This window comes from Urocitellus parryii, chromosome 1 (genome assembly GCF_045843805.1).
Source record: "Urocitellus parryii isolate mUroPar1 chromosome 1, mUroPar1.hap1, whole genome shotgun sequence".
NCBI classification, from domain to species: Eukaryota; Metazoa; Chordata; class Mammalia; order Rodentia; family Sciuridae; genus Urocitellus; species Urocitellus parryii.
Genome location: NC_135531.1, coordinates 245,434,296 through 245,446,301, shown reverse-complemented (window position 1 = coordinate 245,446,301; position 12,006 = coordinate 245,434,296). Strand labels below are relative to the sequence as shown.

At 35.6% G+C, this 12,006-nt stretch overlaps 1 protein-coding gene across 1 annotated transcript in view; it reads left to right on the top strand.

The window, feature by feature from the left end:
* The window catches only part of Dnah7 (dynein axonemal heavy chain 7), a 282,698-nt gene that overhangs the window by 100,868 nt on the left and 169,824 nt on the right, over nt 1-12,006 (top strand). The window contains exons 20-22 of the mRNA XM_026408842.2: nt 1,750-1,880; nt 10,540-10,752; nt 11,791-11,900. Of these exons, the coding sequence (XP_026264627.2) occupies nt 1,750-1,880; nt 10,540-10,752; nt 11,791-11,900 (454 nt within the window). The remainder of the gene's footprint in view (nt 1-1,749; nt 1,881-10,539; nt 10,753-11,790; nt 11,901-12,006) is intronic.

The following is a 12,006-nucleotide window of genomic DNA, read 5'->3' as shown; positions in this document are numbered from 1 at the left end:
GGCATTTAATGTCACCCAAGTATCTTAAGGTTTCTTTCTTATCCTAAATATAGCTTTAATATTTCCCCTAATAATATTTTTCAGTAAATGTAAAATCTTTTGCAATTTTCTTTTTTCTCCCTGTTATGAATAACATTGAAATGAATGTATTCATAAATATAGCTGGTTTGTTTGATTGAACTAGCTATTTTTTTATGATAACTTCTCATGTGTAGGACTACTAGGCCAAAGAAGAATAAGTTTCCATAGACCTTGATAAGTATTGAGAAATAGCATGACTATTTATGTAGCTATTAGCAATGCAGATGAATTTGGCAGCATTAAATTGAGTTATATGATTTCTTAATTAATGTCATATACAGTTATAACTCATTTTTGTAGACATGCCTGTTACTATTTGAACTATTCTTTTAAGTTTGTTTGTCAAAGTGCTTAGAGAAAATATTTTGGCTGCCACCTTAGAGCATTAAGATGTGGTAGCAAGAAATTTTATACGAAATACATATATGCACAAAACACTCATGTGCATGTTTTTGTTGGTAAAATAATCAAGTAAATGCAACATCAAATACTATAAATAGGAGATATGTGTGTTATTTGCATGCTTGCAATGTGATTGCATATATAAGTACATACTATGAACACAGTATTCATAGATATAATAATAAGCTACTTTGGAATTTTATATAATAATTTTTCTCATCATCTAACTACATATAATCCTTTTTGTGATTCAGATTTTAATGTCTTCTTCTTGTTCTCCCCACAGTGTCCTTTACATATTTACTCCATCCTGGCATTTCTCGGCTCTGCCTTTCTATTCTTTTATTTCTTCCATCCTTCAGTTAGCTGTCCATTTTTACCTGTCCTTTCTGGCTTCTGGGTTTTAGAAATTTTTTTTTTTTTTTTTGTTATCGATCACCATCACTCTGTCCTTTATCTTTGTTTGGTTTTATAAATCTCCCAGATAGACTAGAAATCCCAAAAGTTTGAACCATTTGTATATGTTTCTCTGAAACATCTAATTTTGACAGTTTTCTTGAAATTCATACACCTGTCAAAGAACGTTACTACTTTTGGTTGGTACATTTGATAGACTGGACTGTTTCCCCACTAATGGCTGGTACAAAAAGTAGACATACCAGTCCAGGGAACATATGCAGCAAAGTACATAAATTAGACCTTAGCTTTACAGCTCTCAACTCTCCATGACAGAATTCACACATCTGTTCCTGTCATCATTACCTTGGGAGTCAAAATATACAGGATTGGGAGGGAGGGAGGTCTGGAACATAGGACACTTTAGAACACTGTGGTTCTTCACATATGCACGTGGCTGAGTGAAAATCTGATGAAACCAAAAGAAAATCATTAGCCTTAAATTTTATGGATCTCATTTTGGAATTTTTTTTGAATTTGTATTTTGCAATAAAGTTACTCATGCTTCTCCAAACTGATAGAATGTCTTTGGCTAAAACTTGTCTCATGATTACCTGATTTATTGTGGTTCCTACAAATTGACAATGAATCAGCAAAAGTAAATGTTATATATTTGCTTTGCTAACAAGTATGTGAATCAAATAGATAGCTGAGTTTTGATACTTTATGTGAATCTTCCATAATTAGTTAAGAATGTTGTAAAAAGTTGAGCAGTTTTAGTTAGTCTATTTTAGGAGTTTAATTCTTCATTTTATAACTTCTTCAGAATGGTTCATTTTTAGCATTTTGTTTTTAATTAGGTAATTCTAGATGCGATTTTGGCTTATACCAAAAATGAACGAATTAACTGGGTAAGAGAATGGCCTGGACAGACTGTTCTCTGTGTATCCCAAACCTTTTGGACAAAAGAAGTACAAACCGCTATTCCACTGGGGCTAGAGGTAAGCTTTTATCACCCCCAATTTTTTCAATAATTGCCTCTGTCAGAATATACTTATTTTACAAAATAGAACAAAGACAGTCCACATAAAATCTATTTTATGCTATAAGTAAAACTATAGATTCCTTAAATAAAAATATTATATCACAAATAGATCAAAAAAACTAGTAAAAATAATTATTTAAAACTTATGTCTAAACCACTTGTTTATTCACATTATGCAAAATTTAAGGGTATTTGATCCTCAGTCTTGTAATTATATACATTTGTGTGCCTTTAAAAATAGAGGACTAAAGGATGGGGATATAGTTCAGTTGGTAGAGTGCTTACCTAGCATGCACAAAGCCCTGGGTTCAATCCCCAGCACCACCAAAAACAAAACAACTAAGAAACTTCCCCCTAAACTCATAAAGATTTACAGATATAGAATAATAAAATTCTCTTTTATGCCTTGAATAAAACTATCCTATATAGACAAGGGATCAGATGATTTATTTTGACTATTTTTTGATGTTTGATTTTTTTAATGTATTGATTTTGAATAAGTGATATTTTGAATGATGTTTATTATTAAATATTTAAATATTCTAATATATTCATATATCTGAATTAAAAAATAATTGGATGGCTGTTATTAACTAAAAAGCAAAATTAGACTTAATCAAACATCTTACCCTTGAGATAGGATTTCAAGTGAACCAGTTTTACAGTTGACCCATCAGCCTAGCAATAGTAGATCTTTAGTTTAAAATCACTGATTTTAAATGCATTTTTGACATGGAATTTGGTATGTCTTTAGTGCTAAGGCAGTGTTGAACATTAGAAAGTGTCCGAGTTTGGGAGGGATACATGATTCTGTGGGTAGGCAGATCCCAAAGAGAAAGAAGCTGAGTAGCACATGCTTAAATTACTGCAGTTTACCAACATGCTACTTACTTCTTTCCAGGAAGGAATTAAGGGTGTAAGTCAGGTTGTAGCTATTTTTCAGAAAAACATCTTTCTTCCTGAAAACCAGAGCAATGGGGACTCAGGGTTTCCCTAAAAGCAGTAAGCACTGGGGGATATTTCTTGGGCCCTGGCTGTGTTTGCCACGTGCATTTTTCTCTATCCTCAGTGGTGTCAGAGAATTTGTTTTGTCTTTTCATTCTTAAGCTACCATTTCACCAACCTCCCTATACAGAGGGATTACTCTCTCACCAAGTCTGGCTAGTGGGGAGAGCATAGTTCCCTGGGATCTCCTTTCCTACTCCCTGGCCCTATGACCCATTCAACCAACTTTGTCACTCACCAAGACAAGTGTTTATGCATCTTCTAAATTTCTTCAGAGTTAATGTGGTGTTTATTACATCTCTAGTCTTATGCCAAGCAGGCAGTAACAGGGAGATCCAGTGTAGGTTATTCCCATTTCAATGGGTCCTGTGCTTAAACTTCTTGCCTGTAATTCTTCCCAAATTGTGTATAGATGAAAATAGTATTTGGGTTTTTTTTTTATTTCTTGTTTTTACAAGAAATTACATGACAGTATGTATATTTTGACATATTCTAAATACATGGATTGCAATCCATTACAATTTGACCCCATTTTTGTGGTTGAATATGATGTAGAGTTATACTGGTTGTGCATTCATATATGTGCATAGGAAAGTTATATACAATTCATTCTACTGTTTCCTATTCCCATGCCCCCTCCTTTCAGTTCATTCCCCTTTGTCTAATCCAATGAACTTGGATACTTCCCCTTCCTACCCTCCCTTGTTATTGGTTAGCATGCACATATCAGTGGGACTGGTTTATTTAGCACGATATTCTAGAGTTCCATCCATTTACCAACAAATGCCATATTTTTTTTCTTTATGGCTGAGTAGTATTCCATTTTGTATCTATACCACATTTTCTTTATCCATTTATCCACTGAAGGACACCTAAGTTGTTTCCATAGCTTGGCTATTGTGAATTGAGCTGTTATAAACATTGATGTGGCTGTGTCACTGTAGTATGCTGATTTTAAGTCCTTTGGATGTAGACTAGGAGTAGATAACTAGATCAAATGGTGGATCCATTCCAAGTTTTCCCAGGAATCTCCACACTGCTTTCCTGAGTGGCTGCACCAATTTGCAGCCCCACCAATAATGTATGAGAGCACCTTTTCCCCCATATCCTTGCCAACATTTATTGTTACTTGTATTCTTGATAATTGCCATTCTGACTGGAATGAGATGGAATCTCAGTGTAGTTTTAATTTGCATTTCTCTAATTGCTAGAGAAGTTGAACACTTTTTCATATAGTTTTTGAGCATTCATATTTCTTCATCTGTGAAGTGCTTGTTCAGTTTCTTTGCCCATTTATTTATTTGGTTATTTGTATTTTAGGTGTTAAGTGTTTTGATTTTTTTTTTGGTATATTCTGGAATTAATGCTATACCTGAGGTGTAGAGGTGGTAACGATTTTTTCCCATTCTGTAGGCTCTCACTTCAGGTTCTTGATTGTTCCTTTTGCTGTGAAGAAGCATTTTAGTTTGATGACATCTCATTTATTGATTCTTGATTTTATTTTTTGCACTTTAGTAGAAGTCTTATTTTGAGGAAGGTCTGTTCCTGAGCCAACATGATAATAGAGAGTTGGGCCTACTTTTTCTTTTAGTAGGCACAAGGTCTGAAATTAGTTTTGTGTATGGTGAGAGACAGGGGTCTAATTTTATTTTGTTACATATTGATTTCCAGTTTTCCCAGCATTATTTGTTGAAGAGGCTATCTTTTCTCCAATGTGTGTTTATGGTGCCTTTGTCTGGTATGAGTCAGAGGTAATGTCTGGTATATTTATGTGGGTATGTCTTTGCATCTTCCATTCTGTACCATTGGTCTTTGAATCTACTTTTGTGCCAATACCATGGCATTTTTGTTACTAAAGCTTTGTAGTATAATTTAAGGTCTGGAATTGTGAAGTCTCCCACATTACTTTTATCACTGGAGATTGCTTTGGCTATTCTGCGCCTCTTATTTTTCCAAATGAATTTCATGACTACTTTTTCTATTTATATGAAATAGAAATTGGAATTTTAATGGGAATTGCATTAAATATGTACATGACTTTTGGTAGTATTCCATTTTGACAATACAAGAACATGGGAGGTCTTTCCATTTTCAAAGGTTGATCACGGTGCACTATTTTTTAAATATGTTTCTGTGTGTGATTTGCCAGTATGTTAGTAAGCATTTTTGCATCTATATTCTTGAGGGATATTGGTCTGAAGTTTTCTTTCCTTGATGTGTCTTTGTCTGGTTTTGGTATCAGGGTGATATTAGCTTCATAGAATGAGTTTGGAAAGGTTCCCTCCTTTTCTATTTTATGGAATAATTTGAAGATGATTGGTGTGAATTCTTCTTTGAGGAACTGGTAAAATTCGCCTGAGAATCCATCTGGTCCTGGGCTTTTCTTTCTTGGTAGGCTTTTGGTAGCATCTTCAATTTCATTGCTTGAAATTGATTTGCTTAATTTTCTATGTCTTCCTGATTCAATTGGGGTAGGTCATGTGTCTCTAGAAATTTGTCAACGTAGTCATGATTCTCTATTTTATTGGGGTATACATTTTCAAAGTAGTTTCTGATTACTGTCTGTATTTCATTAGTCTCTATGATGATACTCCCTTTTTCATGGTGAAATTTAGTTATTTGAGTTTTCTTTCTTTTCTTCATTAGGTTGGCTAAGTGTTTGTTGATTTTATTTGTTTTTTCAAATAATTGATTTTTTTTGTTTTGTCTGTTTTTTGAATTTCTTTTTGCTGAAATTTTATTGCTTTCAGCTCTGATTTTGATTATTTAGTAAATTCTACTGCTTGGGGGTAGGGCAGCCCAATGATAGCAACAATGTATGCACGCAATATATAGTAGTAGACTAGGTCCTTAGTTCTTATTTTGATATTCAGTATTAATTGGTATGATATGTAGTAGGGATAGTGGGATCAGCAATTTCCAGCACTAAAAACAGTATATAATCATGTATTATATATGGTTCAAAATCAAACAATACAGGTGTTACCTATGACTTTGTTCTATTAATTATTTCTGTGACATTGGTGGTAGGTGTAGATGTTATATACTTCAATTTGTATTAAGAAGTCTGAAGGATAGAATGAGTATGTGTAAAGAAAAAGAGACAGGAAGGTAGAAACATGTTTGCAATTTCAAAGGGTGAATAGGGCAGATGCAGTGGTTACTTAGGAAATGTTAATTTGAAAGGGGAAGGAAAAATAGAATATACAAGAGGGGAGAGAGAATGGAATTTGGGAGTCAGGATAAAGAAAAGAGAGAGGGCGACAAGAGGAAATAGAGTAGTGATAAAGATGATACAAAACAGAATCAGAAACCCTAACCCTCAAAATACAGAGCATGGAAAACTAACACCTTCAAAAACAAACCAAAAAAACAAAACAACAAACAAACAAACTACAATGACAAAAAAAAAAGAAAGAAAAGAAAAGAAAAAAGGCTAGAAATGAGGATAATGAGGATAGAGAAACAAATATGAATATGTACAGGATTCCTTGAATCAGTTAGTACACATTCAAATAAAACAAACATCCAATATAGAATCCCAAAAACAAAAATCAAAACAGAACTATTACCACAACAAATAAGCAATAATACAACAACAACAATCTTGGTGAAATGTTAAGAAATTAAGGAGTCGTATCATCTATGGTGGACAAAATAGTCAGTGAGCTCTGTGTTCACTGTCTGTGCCCACCTGGTTTTCTTTTTGTGGTATGATCTAGGCATGGGAGTATGGGCCATGAATCGTGCATCCTTCCTTTTTATTGTGTTGCTCATCATATCAAAGGTTGGAGTTTAAGACTTCTGAATTTCCCTTCTTGGGAGATTAGTGTGGGTAGACTAGGCTTCAGGCTGATCCACCATGGAGGATGGGGCAGGTGGATTAGGAGCTGGTGCTGGATCCTATGAGCCAGCAGTGAGGCTATGTGCTGGACCTGGCAGGTGTGGTGGCAAAGCAGCCACTTGGCATGCAGGCCTATGGGCTGGCAGCTGTGCTGCGGGTCTACTTAACAGAAAGGTGGGCTGATGTGGGGGTTGGGGTTGGGAGACTGGGGACTGGGGAGGATCCTGGTAGGTCCCTGGGACCAGTGAATGCTGGACTGCAGAGGTAGCAGGGGACCAGGCTGGTTCTGGGATTGGGCAAGTGCTGGCCCAGGTGGGCTCTGGGAACATGGAGGGTACCAAACTGGCTGGGTGAGCAAGCTGAGAGCAAAATCCCTCACATCCTCTCTTCTAGCCTTCCCGCCTGCTGTAGCCAGCCCTGTCAGTCCCTATGAGCCACAGAACTCATGGAGCCTGGTTCTCCTGAGCTTCTCTAACCTGTGTTCCTCTGGGCAACATGCTCCCAGTGTCTGACTTTCCACAGGTTTGCTAGGCTCAGAAAGGCCTATATAGACTTAGCTGAAAACTCACAAATATGGCCTTCCAGTTTCCATAGGCTCCGCCATGCTGCGGAACCAAGATGACTCCTGGATCAGTCCTCCATAGATGACTGATAAACTCAGGGCAAGAGGTTTTTTTTCAGATCTGATTAATGAGTCAAACAGTCTCTGGTTCAGCTAGGGCAGACTTCTGCTCCAGTCTCAGCATTTTTCACTCTAAGCCTCAGGAGATGGGAAGACTAGTGTTCCTGCTGCTTGAGTTCTGGGTAGCCAAGTTAGAAGAAATGCTGCCCCACTCTAATCAGCCATCTTGCCCCCTCCAGGGTTTTGCTGTTGTTGTTTAAAAAGTCTTCACGGATACTGGGCTAGGGTTAATTATACATTATTATCCTGTTCATTTTTATTACATGATATTATATGGTGCAGGTCTGGAACCAGTCACCAAGAATGCCAGAATAGAAACTATGTTTTTCTCTTGAGTGGCTGCTACTATATTAATTACATACTTTCACAGCTAAGTTTTGTGGCATGAAATCAAACTTTTCATGCATCCTCAAAAATTCTTTTCTTTTTCATCTGCTTGTGATTTTCCTGTTTTAATCTGCCTTTCTCCAGATATGTCCCTGTCATATTTCATCCAAGTTCTGGTCATTCAAGTTCTGTAGCATCATCATGAGGAGTCAGTACATGCTTTAGTGTTGTCTAGAATTAAGAAAAAAATAATATGAGATTGTGTCACTGTAGGCTAGCATGTTTTAATATTCCATATGTTAAGAGTTTTTTTTCCCTTATGAATGAGTGGCTCATATGTGAAATTGATGACTTCAGATGAGCAGCACAAGACTCTTGGTTATCTCATGGAAGACAGAGTGCTTCCATTCTCTGCAAACACCCGAAAGCTGAGTGTCTTATAGCAAGCACCATGTTACACTGTCATGCTCCCAGAAGACCTGTTCACCCCAGGATCTGTGTTTACAATTATTTTTTCAATGACTGTTGATTATAAAATTAGTCTGTGTGAAGCATTACAGGGAGTATAGAATAAATGGAAGAATTACTACTTCCCCAGAGCCCAGGATATTGTAAATACTACTATAATTTTGAGGCAGTGTTTAGTGCTACAGATAGAAGAATCTAAGTATGATAGAATTGTGAGATTTTAGGCAAGGTTTATTTTAGTTGAATATTATACTAGTTATTTTCAGATTCATTGGCTCACAATAAGATTGTTTTATAGGGAATGAAATGTAACAAAAATGTTATCAGTGTAAATGATTTTTTTTCAATTTATTTCATCAAAAAAAATTCATTGATTCATTTAACACAGTCCTAAAAAACTTGGTTTATTATAATCTGAAGCTAAATTTTAGTTTCAAGTCTGTTTTTCTAGGGTAGAGGAGTTCATTCTTCTGGGAATATAATATGTACATACAATAAATTCAAATGTTACATTTTTATTTTGCATCACAATAGAATGTGAGAACTGTTAAGACTCTTAGAGATTCTAAATTTTACTGATGCTGAGAAAGCTAAGATACACCAATTGGCACAGCTTGTATTCCGAGGATCAAAACTATCCTTACTTATGTATATGCTTGATATAGTTAAATTCATTAATTAGGTTAAAGGAATTAAATATTTATATGGTTAAACATTGGTGGAACAAAAGTTCATTTTTCATTTCTTAAGAAAATTACTAACAAATTAATCATGTAAATAATAGAAATGGAATAATGTTTAAGCACCAAACCTTTAAATACAGAGCTGTCTTAAAAATAACAATTAAACAAAGATAACATAATTCAAGGAATAAGACAAGTGTCCTATATAGAAAAAACCTTCAGTCTCCAGATCTTATCTTTTAAACTTTTTTCATTCTTGGAAAGCCTTACTTTCAGTTTAATCTTACACTTAGCAATGGACTTAAAAGAGAGTGAAATAAATTCTTCAGTGTACACTGTTTATTAAAGATTTTTGGAGTGGATAAAATGACCTGGTGAAACCTATTGACAATTCCCTTAAACACAGTGGTGTTCATTGATGCTAATTTGATTTTCATCCTAAACCCTCTTCTGTTTTGAACTTATTTATTAGATTGAGCTACCAGAAGAGAGACTCCAAAGCAGTCTTAGTCTTCAGAAAACTAAACCATGTGATGTTCTGCTTATTAGTATCTTAGTCCATAGCAAAATATGAGGCTGTGTACTTCATACAGAAAAGAGGTTTATCTCAGTCACGGTTTTAGAAGTTGCAAATCCAAGATTGGGCAGTTCTATCTGATTGGACTCTGATGAGGGCCTTCTGGTCATATCAAACATGATGCATGTATTATGGTAGGAGTGTGTGCAAGAGGGAGTGATCACACGATGCAATAAATAACAAGAGAGACTAAGGAGGGGCCAGGTTCCCTTCTAAAATAACAACCCATTCTCATGGGACCTAGTCCAGTCTCAGGAGGCCTGCATTAATCCCTTCTGAGGGTGATGTCCATGATCTAGTTACTTTCCATTAGGCCCCATCTTTTAAATGTTCAACCACCTCAACACTGTTGCCCTGGAGACCAAACCTCCAGTACACGGACCTTCTGGGGACACACTCAAATCATTTCCAAAATATAGCAGTATCTTTTCATCTCAAGTGATATAAACCCCTTTCAGAAAATGTGTGTAAGAAACTTAGAAGGACTCATAGGATCAAAGGTGGAGAAAGAGTCAGAGTCTCAGGGCTTCTTCATTGCAGTAGTCCCTCGTTCACCATCTACATCTATCTGCTAGTTACTAGCAGTTTTTTTTTCTGAAAGAGAAAGAAGACGTTCAGTATCTTCCTGAGGACATATTGACAGTCTGCTTAGCCTAGTGAAAAGCAGCTTTTCTCTTGGTTGGATAGCAGTCCCTGGGAAGAACTGTGATTGGCTCTCATTAGGTCCCACATGCCTGCTTCATGTTGCGACGGAGATGGGGAATATTATAGACAGCTCCAAACAGAATCACAGAGAACAGAGAAAGGATGTTGTATTGATATAAAGCACATATATCCACTATATCTTGCCAGATTGGACTTGTTTGCCTAATACCTTTGTAGTAATAGAGAGATGCTATTTTAAAACCATCATATAGAAAATTATGATAAAATACCAAGAATACCCTATATACATGCTAGTTAAAATGGTTTTGTTCAAAATTATTCTGATCACATTGGGAAATTGTATCTTATTTTACTTTCTTTAAGGCTCTTGAGCAATATTTGGAAAAATGTAACAGACAAATTGATGATATTGTCACCTTGGTCCGTGGCAAATTGTCCAAGCAGAATCGTGTTACTCTGGGAGCCCTTGTGGTACTGGACGTCCATGCTAGAGACGTCCTTGCAGCACTTGTGAAAAAAAATGTTAGTGATGACAATAACTTTGAATGGTTAAGTCAGCTGAGGTACTACTGGCAAGTAAGTGCTCCCACTGAATGTTATTACATAGCAATTTCAGCTCATGGCTTTTTAATTTGTGTTTGCTTGCTCACAAGGGAAATAGTAATGTAGAATTTCTTGCTGATGACTGACTATATTTATATAAGTGATTCTCCATATTGCAGAATAAGACAGCCAATATATACATCTATATTTTCATATCTATGCTTATATCTCTATCCACGTGTGTATATATATATACCTAAATGTATATATATATATGAAAATAAACAAAAAATTTTTTTTAATTATTCATTTAAAATCTTTTAAATGTTGGGATTAGTCAGTTTTTAGATTCCTAGTACATTCAAAGAATGTACAGATCAAACTTTCCTATCATTGATCAATGGCAGAATCTAGAGGAATGATCTGTGAGGAAGGATTTTATCAGGGTATATGGGTGGCTGGTGATGGTCATCATGACTGGGAAGGCAGGCAGAGCAGGAACAGTTTGTACAGTGGCCTGCTAAGCATGGGCAGAGAGAGGAGGTGACTGGAGAAATGCACTTGGAAGTTCTCAGTATACAGGCTTTTGTGGAAGTCTTGAGACATATGAGAGGAAGACAAGAGGGGCAAGAACCAGCATCCTGGGAAACCATTTAAGTGTCGGTGCATATGGTGGTTAGAAGCTCAGGTAGTAGAGTCGTTGTTTTAAATGCCAGCTCCTCCTCTTACCAGATGTATAACCTTGAGCGAGTTCCTTACTCTAAGTATCAGTTTCCTCATCTAGAAAATGTTGATAATGATAATACTCATTCTATATTGGGGGGAAACATTGAAAATATGGGAGAAATAAGGGACAAATTCTAAAGCATTCGATGGGAAAAATTAAAACCAATGACTTTAATTACTTCTCTTATGGAAACTAGCTTTTGAATTCTTCTGAAGCAAATGATAATTTTACAAATACATTTTACAGAAGTCTACTTTGTGTTATTATTTATTAAAAAGCTTGAGATCATATTGTTTAAAATGTTGTTATATTGACCTAATTTAATTTTGTCTGCTTTATCCTAGGAAAATAATTTAGAAACAAAAATGATCAATGCTGGTTTGCGATATGGGTATGAATATCTGGGTAATTCCCCTAGGCTGGTTATTACTCCACTCACGGATCGATGTTACAGGTAACCCCTTTAATATAAGGATCTATTGGTAATGACTTTCACTACCCTTACCTACTAATTTAGTTAAGAATACAAATATTATCTTCCATATGGAAAATTTATCCTG